Raw genomic sequence first — 22,644 nt, forward strand, 5'->3', positions numbered from 1 at the left:
AAGCATCCCAAAGTTCTAGTGGATTTTCCATCGTAATGTACTGATCTTTTAGATCTTTAATGAGATGATGGCGTATAATACTTATAGCCCTATACCGATTCTTATCGGTCTCATTGTTGTCCTTGATGATTGTATCACCAAGTCCCTTTGACCTTAAACTGATCTTTGTATCTAGCGCCCACTGCAAGTAGTTATCTCCGGAGAGATTAAGGGCTGCATAGTCTCTATTTGAGATTTTCGACATCTGAATCACATCATCATTTATAATTTAGGTTCACAATGTGATCATGTGGCCGCATGATATATTAACAAGCTCGGCCACAAACTTGTCTTACGCATTTATGAGAAACAATCAATCTAATCGACCATGGTGCGAATCAATCAAGCCACACGGCCATGTAGTCAAAACAATAGGATCGGATATGTAAATCTACTTGACCATGGTTCGAACAATCCTAATTTATGATTCTACATGTTACAGAGAGATTAAGGCCACACGGCCATATGCTTTTATCAATGCAATCAGATTCGAATTCGTATGTTTCTATATGCTGGTCGATCTTTATTAAAACAGTATGAATGCAATTCAATTCAGATTCATATGTATGCAAACAATCCTAGGGTTTCTCATTTAAACACTATTAGGATTCGATTTCAAGATTAAGGTTTCAAGGCCTTTAAGATTTAAATTCTAGATCAGATTATTTCAATCAATCTAACAATCCTAAACCTCAGATCATTAAACACTCAATCAAGAACAATTTTAAAATCGGATTCAATCTTTTAGGGTTTAGGGTTTTTCGATTCTAAAATTAGGGTTTCTCAAATTCAGATTAGAAACAATTAATCAATCAAACAAATTCTAATGGAATCGATTCTGGTTACTAGTTATAAGTTTTGTAGATTTTAATTTGTGATTTCTAGGGTTTCATTCAAGAACAAAGTTTCCATAATAATGGATTAGGGTTTTGATCTTTCTAGGTTCTCAGATCACGGTATACCTTTGTTTCGTAGAGGTTTAGAACCGGACCACCTAAGAGAGAGAGAGAGAGAACAGATGAAACTTCGAGCTGAGACGAACGGATGCTTGCTGTCTCCTATCGGGTCGCAGACGGGGGCAGGCGCGAGCTGAGGACGGACGCGGGTCTGTCTCGGGTACGATGTGTCTCGGATGCGATCGCGAGCTGGACGGGTTTCGTCTGAGCTGGGACGTGAGCTGAGTGCGTCTAGGAGTTGAGATGGATCGTCTGAGTTTAGAACAAACGAAGAACGTGTCTAGGGTTTAAGTGTGGTCGCCGGTTTTAGGCTTTTAGGTTTCGATTTTGGTCTCAGGGTTTTGGAGGCTATCGTGCTGATAACGTGTTGTAAAAGAATGGAGAAACTGTTTGTATTATTAATGATCAATAGAGGTTCTTTTATATAGGAATTACAAAGTATAGATAAAAAGAAATTATCCAAAACCTAATCCAACAGGAAATAGGAAAACTACTCAAACAGAGAAAAAGAAAACGTCCTAATCCTAAGTCGGTCTAAACCGACCGACTCTCTCTCCTCTTGGTCGTGGCCGCGGCTGGGCCTAGACGTGGCTGTTGGGCCTTCTCTTCTGGTCTTGGTTAATAGCAATCAACTCCATGATTTATAACATGTATCTCTTTATATAAAGTCACTAAATAACTCTTACATAAACTGTACTCCTTCTGTTCCTAAATATAAGATGTTTAGGTAAAAACACAGATATTAAAAAAATTATTGTTTTGTCTAGAAAGTATCATTAAAACTATAAATTAATGTTATTCAACCAATTACAAAATAGATTATCAAATATGATTGGTTGTACAGTTTTTAATAAAGTAAAAAATTGCCTAAAAAAATGAAAACATCTTATATATTGAAACATCAAATTTTTTTAAAACATCCTACATTTAGGAACAGAGGTAGTATTAAATAACATAATAGATATAAATTATTGAACTTAAAGTCTGTAACAAATCAATTTCTTTCTATGCTATTCTCTCCAAAAAAATTAAACTCTTTCTTTTGTCTTTAGGAAGACGCATATCCATGAGGATGAGAGTTTTGCCACTTCCAAGCAACCTCAAGACTTTCTTGAAGATTAGTGAAACGAGCAGACCAATTAAGATCTCTCAGAATCTTTGCTGGATCACTGTAAACCTCTGCGTAATCTCCAGGTCGTCGAGGCAAAAAATCTACTTGTATATCTACTCCTGTCGCTTTCTTACAAGCTTCCACAAACTCCTTCACCGATCTTCCTTTTCCCGTACCTACATTGTAGATTCCCACATTTCTTGGCTTGGCTTTCTCAAGAGCCTTCACGTGAGCATCAACGAGGTCAGTAACGTCAATGTAGTCACGAACACAGGTTCCATCTCCTGTTTTGTAGTCTGTTCCTTTGACCTGAAGGCCTGGAATCACACCACGAGCTGCATCAAAACAAGCACCTGATATGCGTCCGTGTTCACGTAGCTCGGGCTTTGGAGCTTCTCCTAGTCTACCTTCCGGGTCTGAACCGATCACGTTAAAGTATCTGTGAAAGTCAAAAAGATCATGATCAGACATTGTTAGTTGATAAAACCAGCTCCAAATCAGGAAAAAAAAAACAGAACACTGACCTTAGGATCATGACAGCCATGTCAGAGTTCTTAGAGAAATCAAGGATCATATCTTCAGCCATCTTCTTAGCTTTTCCATAAGGATTAATCGGGACCTGAAACCGATAATTGTTAAATCTGATGAGACATGATCCATGCCCATGAGAGTGTTTCTGAAACTGTTTTCAAGTACCTGTGGAGTAACTTCAACGATTGGCATTTTATCAGGTTCTCCATAGGTGGCACATGTGCTTGAATATATAAACTTCTTCACTTTATGTCTAGCCACAGCTTCAAGAACTACTAATGTGTTTGATGTAATGTTGTGGTAATACCTACAAAACCAAAAAAGAAAACAGATAATTGTTTTTTCAGTAACCTAACATGAGATTAGGACACAAAGAACCACAAGTCATGGCTAGAAGTTGTACTTTAGAGGATCTAGAGTGCTCTCTCCAACATAAGCTACTGCAGCAAAATGCATAACAGCATCAAACGCATTCTCTGAGAAGATTTTATCGACCTGAAATGTTTCGGTTAAGAACTTAGAAAACAAAACCATACTTCATACAAAAGAATCTTAGGAATGTGAAGGATTACAGCTTTGGCATCTCCTAAGTCGGCATAAATGAATTGAAGCCTCCCGGCTTCTGGGAACAATCCCTGTAGAACCTTGACGGCGCCAAGATTTCCTCGAGAAAGATTGTCCTGTTTGTGAGACAGAGATATTAGGTTTATACAAAACCAAGCATTGCAGTTTAACTACTTGCCAATAACGAAAAAAAACTATACCACAATGGTTACACGGTATGAATCCTTTAGCAGCCTAAGTGCAGCATGTGATCCGATATATCCAGCGCCACCGGTGACTAATACATGTGTCACTCCTTCCTGGCTGCGAGAGAACTGTGAAGAACAACAAAATTACATATCCAATCAATTCAAAGAAGTAGATTCAGGAGGAATGTATCTAGCAAATAGGATTGTGGAAGTTACTTACTGAGGTTGGTGAAGTGAAACTAGGTGCGTTCTTGAGCATTGTAATGCATAAAGCTGTAAGAGAAACTATCAATATAAGCCTGCCCATGACATTGCTCTTTCTTTTGGGTTCCAAATAATCCATCCCTGAAATGTTACAAAATGGAAGAAAAAAATTGTTTATCTATACATTTTTCGGAAATTCTTTCCATATTGTAAAAAAAAGGATAGTTTGATTATAGACCAACCTCCTGCAAGAGGGCTTGTATTTCTCCCTGGACTTCTGGTTCTAAAGAAACTTAGCATTTTGAGATTCAGAAGAATCTGTAGTTTAAAAAGCACACAAAAGTGTTATGTTCTTGGTATTGAGACAAAAAAAGCCTCCACAAAAAACTCAATAGCCAGCAAGTATGAAATTCATGCAGCTGTAGATTTGCTGGTTGGAGAAAAAAAGAAAATAATTTATACACAGATATCATAGGAGGGAAGAAAAATAATATTTTGTTGCAAGTGGGACCTGAATGAAAAAAATGAAAAAACAAAGATAAAGACAGGCAAAAGTTGAATACATTGGGAAATAAAGATTAACTGATGATGTCACAAGTTTAATTATAATGTTAACTTAAATGTTAACAGGAAAGAGGAAAGTTCTTAGGCACAGAGAGCATGTTTGTCAAAGACAGAACAGAAACAGACAAAGATTCTGACAAAAGTCATCGTGTTTGATCAGAGTTTCAGAAATTCAACTCAGAAATTACGGATCAGAATTAAACCCATAATTGAAACGTTTTAAACTCAATTTTAGATCAGAATCCGATAGTAATAATGGAGACAGAGATTGAGAGAGAGAGTACCTGAGAATTTGTGAGAAACGGATTGAGAGGAAGAAGAAGAAGAAGAATTGATATGAATGATGGCTGAAAATGACGAGATGCCCAACGTTATTAAGGAAGGGAGTGAGAGATAGAGAGAAGAAGGAGGAAGGAGGAGCGTAAGAGAGAAAGTAGGGAGAATCGGGTGGAAGAAGAAGAGAAAGAAAGAAATATGCAATGCAAAATGAAACCACAACTACGACATGTTGACTAAGTCTTGTTATAGAGAGATCTTTTCAGAAAAACTCAAAGTTGAGGAGTTTTTAGTAAATATATCAAACTTATGCAAGCTTTTTAAGGATTATTTTTGCTAGCTACACCCAAGTATATTCTAATACAGTGGAAACCATCCAAAAATATCGAATATGTCAATAACTACACCAAATTTATGTTAATATATATCAAATATATGAAGTAACAATTAATATACTGACAACATTATAATCAAGTTTAATTGATTTTAAGGTTAGTTAATGGGGTCAATCCGTAATGTTTTAAAATTTATCCCATTCTAATTAATCAAACCCGACCTAGTCCAAGATATAAAACCCGACCAGACATAAGTCTTTTTCCCTAAATTGAAAAATTAGGGTTCGAAGCCAAAAAAAATCGGGGATTTCGAACAGAGAGAGATTGATAGAAAAATGGAAAAGGGTGGAAGATCAAGCAAAACATGAAGGTTCAACGTTGATTACCTCATCATGACCCTCTTTCTTCGATTCAACAGGTTTCATCGATTATCCTCTTTCTTCGGTTAACCTCCCTTCTCCTTATAAATCGTAAAATCGACTCTCACTCTGTCTCTAGAGACAACTCCCTCCCTTTCTCTCACTCGGTCACTCTAATCTCTGTTATCCCCAAATCGATTTTGAAATGAACCCTAAAGTTTTAGATTAGGGAAAAACATCGAAGTTTAGTCGAACACGGGTCGGGTTAAGGAGTTGGGCCGGGTCGGATTTAGTTGATCGGGGTTAAATTTAATATATTACAGAGATCTCATTAACTAAGCTTAAAGTCAATTAAACATGGGTATGCTGTTGTCACCATATTAATTGTTACTTTATATATGTGGCATGTATTAACATAAACATGGTGTACTTAGTGACACATTCCAATATTTTAGATGTTTTCCACCATATTTGACTATAATTCGTGTATCTGGCAAAAAAAAATCTTATATTAAAGCTAACCAAAATTAATAAACTTTTACATTAACATGTTTCATTACAACAAAGTAAAATAAACTACGACATAATATCTAACTCTGACGGATTTTCAAGAACATTAGTTTCACAATTGAAACATGAGAATGTCGTTAGAAAACAAACTTTATTTCCATTCATGTTCTGGATGAGAATGAAACTCATGGAGATAAATGTTTATACTTAAAAAGACCAAACAAAAACAATGTCATTGGTCGAATGAATGTCCACACTCTACATAGAAGAGTTTGTTTCCCTTTCAGGAATAAATGAATGAGGTGTTTAGTTATGATGCGATTGCAATGATTGTTACAATCTTTATTTTTCTGTTTAGTTGTAGCGACTGCCTAACCATCTAACGTGATTAGCCAACGATTAGATCCTAGACAATTAATTTTGTAAGACTTTTCTTTTCATGCATAATAGACTTCATAGCAGTATAGCACTTGAAAATTTCAGATAATACATAAATTTCAAGTCATAAGTTAAGCACGTAAACTGTTGATCTTGCGTATTTAGTTATTCTTAGAATAATTGGTTTCTTTTCTTTTTGGAAAGATGTTAAATAAGAAAACAGAATCCACATGGACATTTTATTAAAGATCGTTACATAGATAAATCTATCTGAAACATGATATTACATAGATCAATTAAAAATAAAAACAAAATAATTAATAATCTTGTGAAAATTTTGTTTCATGAAAATAAATCAAGAAGATGAGAAATTTATTCATGAGATTTGTTTCACGGTGCGCATCATGTTCTTGAATTCAAAAAAGTCAACGCGACCATCCTTGTTCCGGTCAACGGAGATGATCATCCTCTCCACTCTCTCCATCTCTCCACCTTCAGGCAACCCTAGCTTCTTCAAAACCGCCTGCAACTCCCTAGCGCAGATGAATCCATCACCGTTCTCATCAAACACCTTAAACGCCTCCGCGAGATCAGATTCATCGGCTGCGGCGGGCGAGGAAAGATCATCGTCTCCTCCGAAGAAACAATCGTCAAGCGTCTTATGGAGGGAGGAGAAGTCTTCAAAGTTGAGACCGGTGTTTCCAGGCTGGATGTAGGACTCGACGGTGGATTTGAGGTCGGAGAGATTAGCGTTGAGGCCGAGACGAGAGAGAGCTTGGCTTAGCTCCTCGAGGGTGATGAAACCATCGCCGTTGTGATCGAATAGGTCGAAGATGCGTTGGAGACGAAGAGCGTTCAAGCTTGGGCTTCGTAGGCTGAAGGATGGTGATTTACTCGTAACTTTCTTGTTCTTCTCACCGTTGCTCGCCATTGTCGTCTTCTTTCCAGTTCTTTCTTCTACGTTGTGGAGTTATAATCTGAGATAAAGAACGATTGGAGTCTAATTATAGAAGAGAAACAAATGGGGAAGTGATCCATTTTTGTCGGCATTGACGGTCTGTCCCGACATGTACGAATTTCGGACATTAAACTTCGTAAGGACAGCATTAGTTCACTTCACATTAATGCGAAAATAAAAAGAAGCTTCCGAGTTTTTGACCCGTTCGCATGAGTCGGATCGGGTTTAGCTAGCCTACCAAACCATGAAGCTAAGTACTATAGAAGCCGGTCAACCGACTAACGTAATCGATATAATAAAAGCGAAGATAAAGAAATAGAGGAATATAAAAAACGAATACGAGGACGATAAGAAATCGTATTCGCAAACAGACATGGAGTCGAGATATGATATCTTTCCTTAACTCAAAATATTCGTTCCGTTAGTAAGACGGGACTGTGCGAATATAGAATCCCACGATACAACCATGACAGACGAATCACGCTTCACTCGTGATCGCCCTATCGAACTATAAACTCTATGAAACACTCTCGGGATTATGATTTACGGCAAGGGATACCGAAAAAGTTAAGAAATGAAGGAGGAGGAGATGCGATATTTAAAGAGACGGAGAAGACGCACTTCCCGCAACAGCTGCTGCACGTGAGCGAGAATCTCGCGGAGATCGAGGGAAGTTGAGTTGCAAAACTTATTCCCCAAGACTCTCTCTTATCTCGTTTAAAACTTTCGAGAGGATAAAATGCATGACGTTTTTATTTTCTAGACAAACTACGTGTCGTTTTAAATAAAATTGCATGCTGTTTTCCCCCGAAATAAATGGCAAAATATTGAGCTTAACTTGGTCCAAAAAAAATCTTATTGGGCTGGGGGCCATCCACCAAGACCCAAGCCCAAGCCCACACCGAGCCGAACCGTCCGGACGGCCGCGGCGGCGCGCGCGTGGGGAGCCTTTCCTTCTCCCAAACCGTTTAGCACAAGGTATGTGTGTGCACAAATATATACTCCTCTGGCTCTTCTCTCGTGTCCGATGTGGGACAAACGAGAATCCTTTCTCTATGACTTGTTTTTGGGCTTTATAGACTCCCAAGTCATGTTCTTTTCACCATTAATCAATAAAAGCCATGGGCTCTAATTATTGATCCGACAATCCTCCAAATGAATAGAAATGAATCTAAACATATGTTGACTAAATGCAGATTCGATAGACTCTAAAAACTATACTAATTCTAATCTAGACTAGACTAGACAGACTTATCGAGAGTGTTTGCGAAAAATTGACTGTGTTTGAGTTGGTGGAATTTTTAAGCCTTGAACCACTCATAGTTAATATCTGTCGGGTTTACTTTACCAGAAGGTGAACATGATGTCTTGAACCAACCGGTGTTTTATGTAGACCAAGAAAACATGCATAACGCAGCTTCGTTTTCTCGTAGAACTTAGTTCTCGATTGTGTTCATTGTGGCCCTGAACTATTCCTGGTTTTCATGAGTGAACTTGGAGAATATAGCATTGCATTCATTCTCCTAGAAACGACCCCATTTCACACTCATTAGGTGATTGACCATGAAAAGTATTGAGTAATACTCCGCTTTAGAAGCTATGGAATCATTAAAAGTTTATGCTTATCCTTCTCACATTTGTTAGCACTTTTATCATCTTAGGAGCTGGGAAGAGACTACTTTGTCTCAAGTGCTTTGGTTAGATTCAGTTTGATTTTGTTTTCCCTTTGAACGTACGTCTTGGGATCTCCAGTCATGATAGGTAGGGTTGCAATCAAGCATCCTCATTCGTTATAGGCTTTAGACCCATTCCTTTTGATGATTTAGCAACAACATCTCGTTACAAACCTTTAGTAAATGGATCCGCTAGGTTGTCCGCCGATTTGATGTAGTCTATTGTGATTAAACCAGTTGAGATAAGTTGTCTAATGGTTTTATGTCGTCTTCTGATGTGACAAGATTTGTCATTGTAAAGATTACTCTGAGCCCGAGCATAGCTGGCACAAGTTTCTCCCACATAGGAATATCTTCTAAAAAATTTCTAAGCCATTCAGCTTCTTCTTTTGCTTTGTCTAAGGCTATGAACTCAGATTCCATGGTGGATCTGGCTAGCACTGTTTGTTTGATAGATTTCCATGATATTACTGGTCCTCCTAGTGTAAAGACATATCCACTTGTGAATTTTGAGTTTTTGTCGTACCTTTAGAGTAATTTTTAAATCTCTTTAATATTGTTTGAGCATAATGAGATTTGGTTAAGGTAATTTCATTTGAATTTCTTGTGACTTTAACCCCGAGAATTACATCTGCTAATCCCAAGTCTTTCATCTCAAATGTCCTTTTGAGCATGTTCTTTGTTTGATTGATAATGTCTTTATTGCTTCCAATAATGAGCATATCATCTGCATATAGACATAGCAAAACATACGCATTTTTGGTTGTTTTGTAGTATATGCATTTGTCACATTCATTTATTTTGAAACCATTTGACATCATTGTATTGTCAAAATTTCCGTGTCATTGTTTAGGAGCTTGTTTAAGCCCATAAAGTGACTTTACAAATTGGCATACTTTGTCTTCCTGTCCGCGAACGATAAAACCTTCAGGTTGTTTCATGTAAATTTTCTTTTCTAAATCACCATTTAGAAAAGCGGTTTTTACATCCATTTGATGGATTTCTAAGTCTCTTAAGGCTGCGATTGCTATCATCAGTCTTATTGATGTTATTCTCGTTACTGGAGAATATGTATCAAAATAGTCAAAGCCTTCCTTTTGTCGAAATCTTTGAACTACAAGCCTAGATTTGTATTTTCCACCAGGTTTTCGTGTCATTATCCATTTATTCCCTAATGCTTTGAAGCCATGTGGTAAATCTGTTATGTACCATGTATAATTTTGCATGATAGAATCAAATTCACTCCTGACAGCTTCGTTCCAAAATGGAGCTTCTGGTGAAGTCATGGCTTCTGCCAACGTTTTTGGAACATTTTCGACTAAAAATGCCATTAGAAAATCTTCACCAAAAGATTTTTCCTTTCGAGCTCTTTTGCTTCTTCGAGGTTCATCTTTTTCTTCATTTTCTGAAATATCATTTATAGAAATCTTGACGGTTGTCTCAGTTTCTGAGTTCTTGTCATTCTTTCTTCTCGAGTTCGTTTTGAACCTTGTTTTTCCTTATATGGAAAGATATTTTCGAAAAAAACGCATTTCTGGATTCCATGACTGTTTTTTCATGAATGTCTGATATTTCAGATTTATGTACCAGAAATCGATATGCATTACTATTATGTGCATATCTGATGAAGATGCAATCCACAGTTTTAGGTCCAATAGTGACATTTTTTTGTGGCGGTACCGTAACTTTTGCCAAGCACCCCCACACTTTGAGGTATTTATACGAAGGTAAATTACCTTTCCATAATTCATATGGATTTTTTCCAGTTACTTTGTGTGAAATTTTGTTGAGGATATAATTAGTGGTAAGCAACGCTTCCCCCTACATGTTCTGGGGTAACCCAAATTCCTGCAACATTGCATTCATCATCTCTTTTAGAGTTCGATTTTTGCGTTCAGCAACTCCATTAGATTCTGGTGAGTAAGGAGCTGTAGTTTGATGGATTATTCCATGTTCTTTACAGAATGCATTGAATGGGCCATCATACTCGCCTCCTCTGGCGCTTCTAACTAGTTTAATAGTTGTTTTAAGCTGATTTTCAACCTCGAGTTTAAATTTTTTGAATTTTTCTAAGGTTTCATCTTTGCTATGTAACAGGTATACATAACAATATTTTGTGCAGTCATCTATGAAGGACACAAAGTACTTTTTCCCACCTCTAGTTTGTATGTATTTTAAATCATATAAGTCGGTGTGAATTAAATCTAGAGGTTTGTTAGTTCTTTCATTACGAGATGATGGCATTTTTGTGAGCTTAGCCTGTAAGCATACTTCACATTTTTGTTTACTTGTTTTGCATTTAGGAATTAGATTTAAATTCATTAATCTTTGAATAGATTTGTAGTTTACATGGCCTAATCTTTCATGCCATATATTAAAAGACTCAACCAAATAAGCAACTGGATTCTTATTCATTGAAACAATTGGAACTACAACTTTCAGAGGGACGGTCATTACATCCATCTTGACAAGTCCATCCTTAACATACCCCTTTCCCAAATACATCACATTCTTCATAATCACAAGCTTGTCCGCCTCAAGACTTGTGGCGAATCCATTCTTGCTGAGCAAGGTTCCCGAGACCAAGTTCTTCCTCATGTCAGGCACATGCTTCACATTCGTCAGAGTGACTTCATGTCCAGATGTCATCTTCAAAACCACATTGCCGCGGCCTTCAATCTTGGAGACTGCAGTTTTTCCCATGAGCAGCTTCTCCTGAGTCTTGCTTTTCTGATAAGTGATGAACATCGCCCTATCGGTGCAAATATGGGTGGTCGCTCCTGTGTCATACCACCATTCCTTGGGGTTGCTGCCTTCAACCATGTTGACCTCAGTCACCATTGAAATGAGATCTTCCTTAGTGAGATTCGCTTGATGTTTCTCATCTCTAATCTTGTTGCGACACTCAGCAGTCTTGTATCCCACTTTGTGGCAGTAGTGACACTTCCCCTAGAACTTCTCCACATTCGTATTCGCATTGATTTCAATGCATTTGTTCTTGAAGTTTTTTCCAGAAGCCTTCAGGGTTGCAGCAGTTTTGGAATGCTTGGCAGGAGAATGGGTGTGTGCCTTTCCTTTGCCTTTGTGCTCAGCCATGTTGACATTGTGCTCCTTAGTAGTGACCTTGTCTGCAGTTCGGTTTCTGGATTCCATCTGAAGCCTCATGATGAGCTCCTCAAGCCCCATCTTCTTCTTCTTGTGCTTCAAGTAGTTCTTGAAATCCGCATAGCTTGGAGGAAGCTTTTCAATAAAGCTGAGAGTTGTGAATGTCTCGCAGATGGACATTCCTTCAACAGCGATTTCATGGTAAATGAGCTGAAGCGCTTCCACCTGATCCATGATGGGTTTTGAATCCACCATTTTGAAGTCGTGGAATTTTGAGACCACATACTTCTGGCAGCCAGCGTCCTCACCTCTGTACTTCTTGTCCAGTGATCACCATAGCTCTTTCGCCTTGGGGATCTCTCAGTAGACACGGTACAATGGGTCAATGAGATGACCCTAAATGTAACCTTTGCAGATGAAGTCGGAATGCACCCATATGTCAACAGTTGCGAGAATGTGAACATCATCAATCCCGTAAGGAATAAGGGGCTTGTCCTCCTGAATGAACTTGTCCAGCTTCATTGTTGTCCGGAAGAACATCATCTTCTTATGCCACGTTTTGAAGCTTTTGCCATCAAACTTGTCTGGCATTGGTCCTTGAGTGAACATGCTAGGTACAGACGGAGGAGTTTGAACTGCCACCGGACTACTTGCGGTTGCTGAAACTGAACCCAGCTGATAAAGACCAGCACCAAATAGGCTACGGCGAGTGGTTTCATCAGCAGCATTTCCCGCAGGGAGGATAGTGCTTGTTGTTGCTGCAACGGTTGATGCTGTGATATTTCAAGCGGTTGTCACAGTTGCATCAGTGGCTGCAATGTTCAGTGGAGTTGTTGTGATATTGGTGGTGTCAATGGGGGTGTTGTTATCGTTTGTCATTTTTCTGTAGAGAAAACATGAAAACGGATTAGTACTCCATTCAACAAACAACATATTATTTTAAAGAAAATAATAGTCTAAAATCGATGTTCATTTTTGGTGTTTGAACCAAATCATATCAATATAAGTCTTGAGAAAACGTTTTGCAAACTCGCTTAAAAGCATTCGCAGAAACTGTTTTGTATAGACTTAGAATGTTTCACAAACTCGCATAAGAAAGCGGTTATTGAAACGATTCATGTATAAACGTTTTGAAAATGTATCAAAAAAAACGTTTTGCGAAAATGCTAGAAAGCAATCCGCAAAGCGTTATGAAATAAACCAGAAACGTTTCGCGAAAATGCTATAAAGCAAATCGCAAACACGTTTATAGAAGAACGCGGAAACGTTTCGCGGATAAGCATATAGAAAATCGCAAACATCGTAATGAGATAAGAACAAACGTTTCGCGGAAGTGCTAGAAAGCAAATTAAAAACACGGTTCCAAAACCCGTTTTTATTAATCGTTTTTCAACCCGATTAGAGCTTTAAACATAAAGCGATTTGGAGTGAAGATTGTAGAAGCCGGTAAACCGGACTGGCGTAAACGATATAATAAAAGCGAAGTTAAGGAAATAGAGGAATATAAAAAACGAATACGAGGACGATAAGAAATCGTATTCGCAAACAGACATGAAATCGAGATATGATATCTTTCCTTAACTCAAAATATTCGCTCCGTTAGTGAGACGGGACTGCGAATATAGAGTCCCAGGATACAACCATGGCAGACGAATCACGCTTCACTCGTGATCACCCTATCAAACTATAAACTCTACGACACTCTCGGGATTATGACTTACGGTAAGGATTTTTTGATGTGGTTTCGATACCGAAAAAGTTAAGAAATGTAGGAGGAGAGGCGATATTTAAAGAGACGGAGAAGACCCACTTCCCGCAACAGCTGCTGCACGTGGGCGAGAATCTCGCGGAGATACAGGGAAGATGAGTTGCAAAACTTATTCTCCAAGACTCTCTTATTGGGCCCAAGCCCAAGTCCAAGTCCACGCCAAGCCGCCCGGGCGGCGGCGGCGCGCACGTGGGGAGCCTTTCCTTCTCCCAAGCCGTTTAACACAAGGTATGTGTGTGCACAAATATATATTCTTCTAACTCTTCTCTCGTGTCCGATGTGGGACAAACGAGAATCCTTTCTCTATGACTTGTTTTTGGGCTTTATAGACTCAGCCCAAGTCATGTTCTTTTCACCATTAATCAATAAAAGCCATGGGCTCTAATTATTGATCCAACAAGCAGGACGTAGCTATGCTTTGAGTGGGTGGGGCAGCTATCCACCATGAATTTTTTTTAATTAGTGTAATTTTGTACTGAATTTTAAGTATGCCCCTGTTAAAAATTTTAAATTGTAAATGTATTAACATTGTTTAAAAGTTTTGCCCATTATAAAAATTATTTCTAGATCAGCCACTGCCAAAAACAAGTACATCGTTAGTTCATAAGAGCCCATTTACGAATATCATTTCTTCCAATTTCAATTTCATTATCGTATCTGCAAATGCTCACATCATAAAAAAAGATATCGAGACACCAAAACGGTAGAGAGAAACAAGACAATCTAGAGACAAGAAACCAATGCCGCATACAGTTCACATTTAATATGAACACCTTGAAAGACTGAATCTCTCCTCAATAGTCTCAAGATTTTCATTTGATTATTCCTTTGTCTTCATATCAGTTTTTCGATAAAAAAATAGTTCTTTTTTAATAAAAATGAGAGAGCAGGTTTTTCTTTAGAAAAAAATGTATTGTAGAGTCAGATTGCTTAATCATTTAAAGAATACATACCTTAATTCCCTTTGGAAAAATTCAAGATCATTGGTTTGAAATGATTTATAAGTATAACACAAAATAATAGTTTTAGAACTGGCTAAAAGTCTAAAACTAATAAAAAAACTTTTTGAATGCAAACAGAAAAATGTTACTCTCGCCTTCTCGACCTAGAAGAAGTAAACGGAAAACGAAGAAAAACACGTAATCCTTAAATGAATTCGTGAACGCATGCAACGTTAGTTACGTTACTCAGTGTACGCCACAAAAATAAGAACCCTTTCATTTTCAACTTTTGCAATACAACATAACAATCACAATATCAAATCATTATTTGTTGTGTTATTATCTTATAGTATCAATTTTCATATTGGAGCGTATTATTCAGATCTATCATATTTATTTATATTTATTTCAATTGAAACTTCTTAACTCTACAGGGTTTTATGTTTGACGTGTTTCATCTAGAACATGGGACATGATCAAAAGTTCAACAAAAAAAAACATGGGACATGATCTGCATATTGGTTAGAGCAACATATTATTGGTTGGTATCTCAAAACAAGTATCTCAACAAGTTAATATTACTATTTAAACACAATTCGGACAATAAATGGACATATGACATTAGGAGTTCTGATGAATTTCTCGTGAACTCTCATTTGAGAACTTCATTACACTCTCTTTTTTATTTTTTAATTATTTTTTTTTATTTTAAAAATGAGATACTTTCCTACATACTCCCATTGGAGATGTACTTATACCATTTTATGTTATTATTAATTAATAATACAATATATGATTATATATCCCAAATATCATAGATTCTCAAACAAAATATGATGCTGTTGTGATATTTTGGAAACTATAGATAATTGTCAGAATTTTTGATAAAAATAGGGATTTTATAATTTAGAGGTCATATCACTTATATTTATTAACTATTAAAATTTTTGAAGCATAGTGTCAATGTTTCATTCTATGTCCAAGCATCATAATCTTAGCTAACAAACTAAAATTTTCCCTTAAAACAAAATAATTAGAGTGTGCTGCTTAAAATAGTTTATCTCTGTCTATCGGAGCTTTTAAAATTACAAAGAGGGAATTTCATGTTTACCACTTTCATGGTATCACTTTTCATTTTTACCACCACTAAATGAATATTTTCAAAATATCTTCTTCATTAAATAAAATAAATAAATAAATAAAATTGAATTATACTTTTTCAAATTTGAACTTTTTATAATTTTTTTTTTTCGAATTTGTTTTTCAAAATTTCTTTTTGAAAATCAAAAATTATTTTTAATCTATTTTTATAATTATATTTTTTAAAATATTTATTTATATATTTATTAGAATTCTAAATTTCACATTCCAAAAACTCTACCTCACCCCTCAACTTTAAACCCTAAGTCTAGATTAGTTAACTCTAGCGGTATAAGTATCTCACCCCTCAACTCTAAACCCTAAGTCTATATTAGTTAACTCTAGGGGTATACATATCTTTTATCCTTCATTACAAGTGAGGGTAAAAATGGTTAGTGTAAACATGAAAAATAGTACTATGAATGTGGTATTTGTGAGAATTTTCCAATTATAAACAGATGATGTCTTTTTCTCAACATAAGAAGATTTAAAAGTCATAAAGAAACATCAAAGAAGAAAATTAAATGAATGTGCAAAACTACAACGAATAAAGTAAATCCCCTATATATTAATCATGGAGCATTACAACTTATTTTCGTAGTCACGTATCATCACTAGACTAATTTTTATCTTTAAAAAAATAAGTTGGTCTATATATATATATTATACTTTTTATTAAACTAACTATCAAATTGATTATTACGGTACAAAAGAATATTTTCAATTCTCTCCTTGAATAAAAACTAAGGAATTACCTAATATGATTAACATATACAGGACAATTAATGATTATGAATAATAAATATTTGATAACAATTTTGCGTCCTCTTTTTTTTTTTAATTTTATATTATTAAAGAAATTAAACAATCACATTAAACATATAATAAAAAACTGGATGTTTCTTATTTATTATATTTTGAATTTTTTAAAACGATTATAAATTACTAAAAATTGTAAGAGTCCCACATTAAAAAAAATTGTTATCAATGGTTTAATTTTTTTTGTTTAAGCAAGATACAAATGATCATAAATCGTATGAATATGAAATCTCATTAATAGATATTCATATTATATATATCATTTAAATTAAATTATCTAATTATATAAAGTAGAGATTTGCTTCACTCCCAGATGGTACACATAGGATTACACGTCATAAAATCAAGCTCTGTGAAGCCGACACGTGGCTCTTAAGAATGTGTTTTCGTGCAGTTAACTCACTTCTTCTTTCTCCCCGTTAAATGACCTTGCCGCCTTCATGTCGTTAGATGTTTTGTCCAATACCTTTGTAGTCACGACGGTAACGGTTGTCGATTTGATTCAATGAACAAAATTAATGTTGTCATTAACATCATCGAACCACTTAACCCATGACGTCTCATACACCTCTAGACTTTTTGCTTGCCGATCTGAGCCTATAAATAAGCAACTTTGGAGCTGTGAGGATCATCGCTTTCTTCAATCATTGCAATCCCATGATCCGGAATGGCAACCTCTTTCGGTCGCTAGCGGCTTTGAAGACAGGACGTTGTAACACCACCGTTGAAGTCCAATGTAACACCAACGTCGAAGTCCGGTGTCGACATGCTCCTCTTCAAGAGTAAAATCAGATCTGGCAGTAAACCGTCCTTATTTTCTGCTTCGACTTCATTAATAAATATATTAATCGAACCGGTATAAAGGATGAAGATCATGCCATCAAAAGCCCAGGAGATGCCGAGGATTCCGACGACTCCACAGTGGTCGTCACCAGCCTTCGTATCGGGCTGAATCTGGTAGCCGGGGACAGTCAAAACAGTGGCGCCAAGAAGAGAAAAGTGGCTAAGAACTCCGGGACAAAGGCTCTGTATAAAGACCACTTGGTCAGCTCCTCCGCATCAAAAGACATAATAGGCGGTGGTTCTTCGTCGTCCCTCGCCGCTAATCCCTATGATCATTCCACCTCCTTCGCCATTTAATCATTCAATTTAACATGTATATCAAGAAAACTGGTATTATTATTTTTGGATCAAATGAAAATTGGTATTCATGTTTTGTGATTATGGATGGAAAGAAGAACATGTTGTTTTTTACAAAAAAAGGAAGGTGGGTTGTTTATAAAATGAGTTCTTTGTAAAGATTATATTAGTTTTGCAGGAGAAAACTATTTGATTTCGCAAGAGGACGATGATAACGATGTACATATTAGGTGAAATGAGTTTGGGCCAAATGCAAAAGAGGCCAGATGAACAAAATTCATAATAACTAGGTCTAGAATAAATAATGTTACGAGAATAGAAGATCTTTTATATGAAATGAGACTTAATAGGCTGAAAAAGATTAGCGGCCCATGATTAAAAAAAACACTTGGAACCATATACAGAATCGTCTGTTTTGTGATTATCGAGGGATGAAGGAATGTTTGTTCATGTTTCCCACATAATATAAATGATTTTTTATTTTAATAATTAACTATTATTTTTTCACTATTTAAATTAATAATTTTCTAAGAAGATGTATAAAAGAGAAAGTGATACTAAATTTCAAGAAATAAACATATAAAAATTATTCATCTTCCCATGTTAAGCACAATCAACTATACTTTTAAAAATTCAATGTACTTACTATCAAATTCAAAATATAACAAATCTCTATATTAAAGTGAAACAAATACATTTTCATGTATTTTTAATGATAAAGATATAATTTTCTTTCTCATAATATATATATATATATATATATAATTTAAAAATAATAAAATAAGTAGTAAACATTGAGATTAATGTTAGTTTAAAATTTTATTGAAAAGAAATTAAATATATAAATTTATTTATATTATTTTCTTCATTGAAATTTGAATTTTGTAATAACGTTACTGTATAATGTCATGCACAAAAACATCATTCATTCTCATTCAACAAATAAATAAAAAATCATTAAAGCAACTAAAATAGAGAATCTCACGTCTCAACCCACATAATTATCCCATAACAATTATCATTCTCCACTAATCTTAACAAAACATGAATCAATAATTAAATAATTACCAAATTTATCATATAAACCAAACAAATGAAAATTCCTAGAATAAATATTAAATTTAATTATGCTATTGTTTCCCCTTAATTTCACTAATATTTAGGTATACTAACCATTAAAGTCAGTGTGTATGAGACTGAGTAAAAAAATATCTACTTAATTTATACAAAAAGTGTCATCCCAATCATCGGGAAAGTCAATACAGTGATTGTTATTACTATAAGCAAATGGAGAATTTTTAGAGTTGGTTTTACAGTGGTTAACAAGTACATATACTCATCAATGACTATTCAGTTTTCACATTTTCTAGTTTTATAATTTTTTTTATTTTGATTAGCTTTGCTTTACTACATTTTTTGCATTCAAGATAACATTCTACTTTATCTAACTTCAAATAATCAACTCTTCCACTCCAATAGCATGTTGTCAGACTATGATTTCAACATAAACAGTAATTACTCTTATAACATAAACAAAAAAACTACCCACAATCCAATTTTATGAGCCTAAAATATTACAAACAACAAATAACACCGAATATGAGATTAATTTTTTAAAAGGAAACAATATGAAGTCCATTTGAAACCTTTACATCATATCAATGTTACAACTCTTTAATATAAAAAACAACTATTGTAAATAAGCAAAATACATCTTATCATATATAATCAATTATCACCTAAAATTTTCAAAAAGATAAAAATCTCTATCATACACGTCACTTGCAAATACAAATCTAAAACACAAACCACAAAATTATATAAAAATAAAAATTGAGATCACAAATAAAATATATTCCGCCCATAGGGCGGGCCGACCCTAGTATACTATATATAAATATGTTAATTTCAAAATTTGTAGTAAAAAATTATTGAGATCTTAATATTTTAATTTTGAAATTTGTATTGAAAAATCTCACATTTAAAGTTTTGTAATTAACGATTTAAATTTTTGTTACAGCAAATATATAAATGTTAATACAATCATATGAGTAGGAAGTGTCAATAATAAATATTTATATTAAAATATACTATATATATATCTATGTCTATATTACTAAAGTTTAATTATATACCATATAAAGTAAAAAATGTTTTAATTTATTTACCAAAAACATGATTGTAAATTAACAAAAGTTATTAGTTTTGATTTATGTGCTTATTCTAATGTATATACTTTTATGTATACAAATTATTTTTTAAAATATGTGATTTTTAATATGTTATTTGATCTTGACAATCTCATAAATACACTTCTTCAAATAGAAGTGATTTTTAATATTTGAAGCACTATATATATATATATATATATATATATCTATTATTTCATTCAGATTAAATAATTTAGTCTTGATTTTTATTCTTAAAAAGCTTTTAATGAAATATCATGACAAGATTTCAATCACCTCCTTTTGAGTTTGTTCGAATAATGAGAGATTTGATCATACGTCTAATATTTGTTTCTCCCTAATACCCTATCTAGCTATTATAATTGTAAGAATGAGAGATTTGAAATATTTGTTATAATTTTTATGTTTTATCATTAAATAAATCAGACAGTTCTTAGTTTGTACATAGTTTACATATACTAGAATGGTAAAATATTATATATAATTTTTATCGGTATACTCTTAAGTAACTAAGTCTCAAAAGCATATGTTAACAAAATAAGTAATTCGTTTTGTTGTTCTAGAATTAGATGATTTTTAAACTGAACTGGTAAATATATACTAGATATACATTTATATGCGTTTTCTGTTTCATTGATATGCGTTTTGTTTTTTTTTTCTTCTACAGATGTCTATCTTTTCAAATTGACACTTATGTAATTCACCGAATTCATAGAAGAAGTTAAAAAAAAACGCATATCAATGAAACCGAAAATGAGAATGAAAACACAATTTTATAGAGGTTAAAAAACTAAAATCACTTATAAAGAGTCAATAGTAAACAAATCGAGAGCAGAAAACCTAATCTTCTTTCGTTATTTTACGTCCGGTTTTGGTGATATGTGTCAACCGCAAAACTTAATTTTATTTTGTGCATATGAAGTTTTAAAAATAACTAAAATGAGTGGTAATACGTTAACTCTTCATCGTTTACGTCTAATAGATCTATTCGGTATTTTACCTTCGATAAAAATTGTATTGTTATAAAAACCGCGGCACCCCGCATGCGCGATACTTAGTAATAGTCAAACCAAATTATTGCGGCCGTTTCTATGGTTGATGAAAATTCTTAATTTACATTTCAAAAATGTTATAAAGTCAATATCTCGATCCATTCACAAGAATTTTTTTTTGTTGCTAGAAAGGAAAAATATACATAAAGACATATAAAAGGTTGGAAATGATTTTAGAGAGTCTTTAATATATTTTTGTCAAAAAGTATCAAGTTAAAGAAAATACGCATTAAAAAAAAAAGAATAAGCATGAACTTCTCAAAAAAAATTAAAAAAAAAAAAAGAAATCCTATTTAAAAAAACATTACCTTATACCTATCGTCATTGGCGGAGGCAGAAAATATTTCTGTTGGAGGCAAAAAAAAAAAAAGGTATGGGAGCAAAAAATAATTATGAGTGGGGACATCATATAGATTGAGCTTTAAGTTACACTATTTTTTTTAATCTTGTTGAGTTCATTGCCCCCATGTTGTTGCATGTGGCTCCGCCACTGCCTATCGTTACATAGTCAAGTTCAACTGTCGTAATTTCAGTCGATGAAAATAATTCGTGTTGCTAAGCTAATTTTCTACAAAAAAAGAAAAAAAATTCTACGCTAACAATAACGTGGTGTAAACTAAAGTCTTCTCTTTGAACTTTTATTTATTCCTCCACAGCACAAACCCCCAATTGGATTCTACTGCCGGCGTTGACCATTGACTTTTAAACCAGCTAAGAAAAAGAAATTAAATGAAACAAAGCTCCATTTCTTATTCGGGATCTTGAGTCGAGTGATAGCGAGATAGGTTAGAAGCCATTTTAGATTTGATCCATATCTATACTGTTAAACCAGGATTATATTGTCTTTTTTACCTTAACATGCCATTTCTTTATTAACATTGCATGTTTCATTAAAGACAATCAAATAATATTAATAACACATCTATATTGGACCATTTTTTCGGATCCAGCCCACTGTCCACATCATATCTCTCTTGGCCCATTTGGGCCGATTAAGAAATCAGATCTAATTCTCACATGTTTTTTTCTTTTGGGCCATTGAGTCTAAGTTCAAATAATTTTTTTTCAACCATTCTTAATTATTTTTTTTCTTTTCTTAATATAATTTAAACATTCATAAAAAATTGAATTTTTTCATTGAAAAGTATAAATCTTTATTAAAAGTATATAATTTTTTTATTAAAAATATTAACTACATAATAAAATTAATTTATCAGAGTTATACCAACTTAATTCATTAAAGAAATACAGTTTAATTTTTTAAACATAAATAATCATTTAAAATGAAACACGATAAAGAAAGATAAAAAGTTTAAGTCTTTTATAAAATAAAACACAAATATATGAAATATGACTTTACTATATATAAAAAACAAATCCGCGCTTTTAAAGCGCGGGTCAAAATCTAGTATTAAGTAAAACTAAATCACGTTGTTTTTAGATATTTAGACAGATATAGATTTCAGTTTACAGTCTATTTGATTACATGGAGAGAGAGAATTAAACTTCTCTTTAGAAATTAAGCCGGGTTTTCCATAATATAGAATACTCCACACATCTCTTTTTTGATTATTATTTTTGGTTATGGAACGTCTTTGACAACAATGTGTTTACAAAATCATTATCTTGTTCATTGTGGTCAATGTTTTAGCCAAATTTTTTAAATTTCATTTGATTGACGTTTGATTACTGACAAAAAAAAAACGACATTCTCATCTTATCTCTATCTTATTAGTATACCATCAATAATTGGTTCGATAAATTAAAATTTATTTTATGGATTATAATAGTATAGTAACCTAGAGGTGGTGACTTAATAATGAATTCCGAATACTTAAGATTCA

General features: G+C 34.1%; 2 protein-coding genes across 2 annotated transcripts; both read right to left on the reverse strand.

Moving 5' to 3' along the window:
- Positions 1–1,887: 1,887 nt before the first annotated feature.
- Positions 1,888–4,673, reverse strand: LOC106389885 (probable UDP-arabinose 4-epimerase 3). Its single transcript, XM_013830233.3, has 9 exons — positions 4,442–4,673; positions 3,836–3,911; positions 3,610–3,734; positions 3,402–3,515; positions 3,210–3,317; positions 3,041–3,132; positions 2,803–2,944; positions 2,631–2,725; positions 1,888–2,545 (listed from the first exon to the last, which is right to left on the reverse strand). Exons 2-9 carry the CDS (start codon positions 3,891–3,893, stop codon positions 2,044–2,046), a joined length of 1,236 nt encoding a protein of 411 aa, XP_013685687.2. The 5' UTR covers positions 3,894–3,911; positions 4,442–4,673; the 3' UTR covers positions 1,888–2,043.
- Positions 4,674–6,210: 1,537 nt separating this feature from the next.
- On the reverse strand, positions 6,211–7,058 carry LOC106386144 (calcium-binding protein CML42). Its single transcript, XM_013826036.3, has one exon. The coding sequence runs from the start codon at positions 6,944–6,946 to the stop codon at positions 6,392–6,394; it is 555 nt and encodes a 184-aa protein (XP_013681490.1). The 5' UTR covers positions 6,947–7,058; the 3' UTR covers positions 6,211–6,391.
- Between the last annotated feature and the right edge of the window lie 15,586 nt (positions 7,059–22,644).

Source organism: Brassica napus, chromosome C3 (genome assembly GCF_020379485.1).
Source record: "Brassica napus cultivar Da-Ae chromosome C3, Da-Ae, whole genome shotgun sequence".
Lineage (NCBI taxonomy): Eukaryota > Viridiplantae > Streptophyta > Magnoliopsida > Brassicales > Brassicaceae > Brassica > Brassica napus.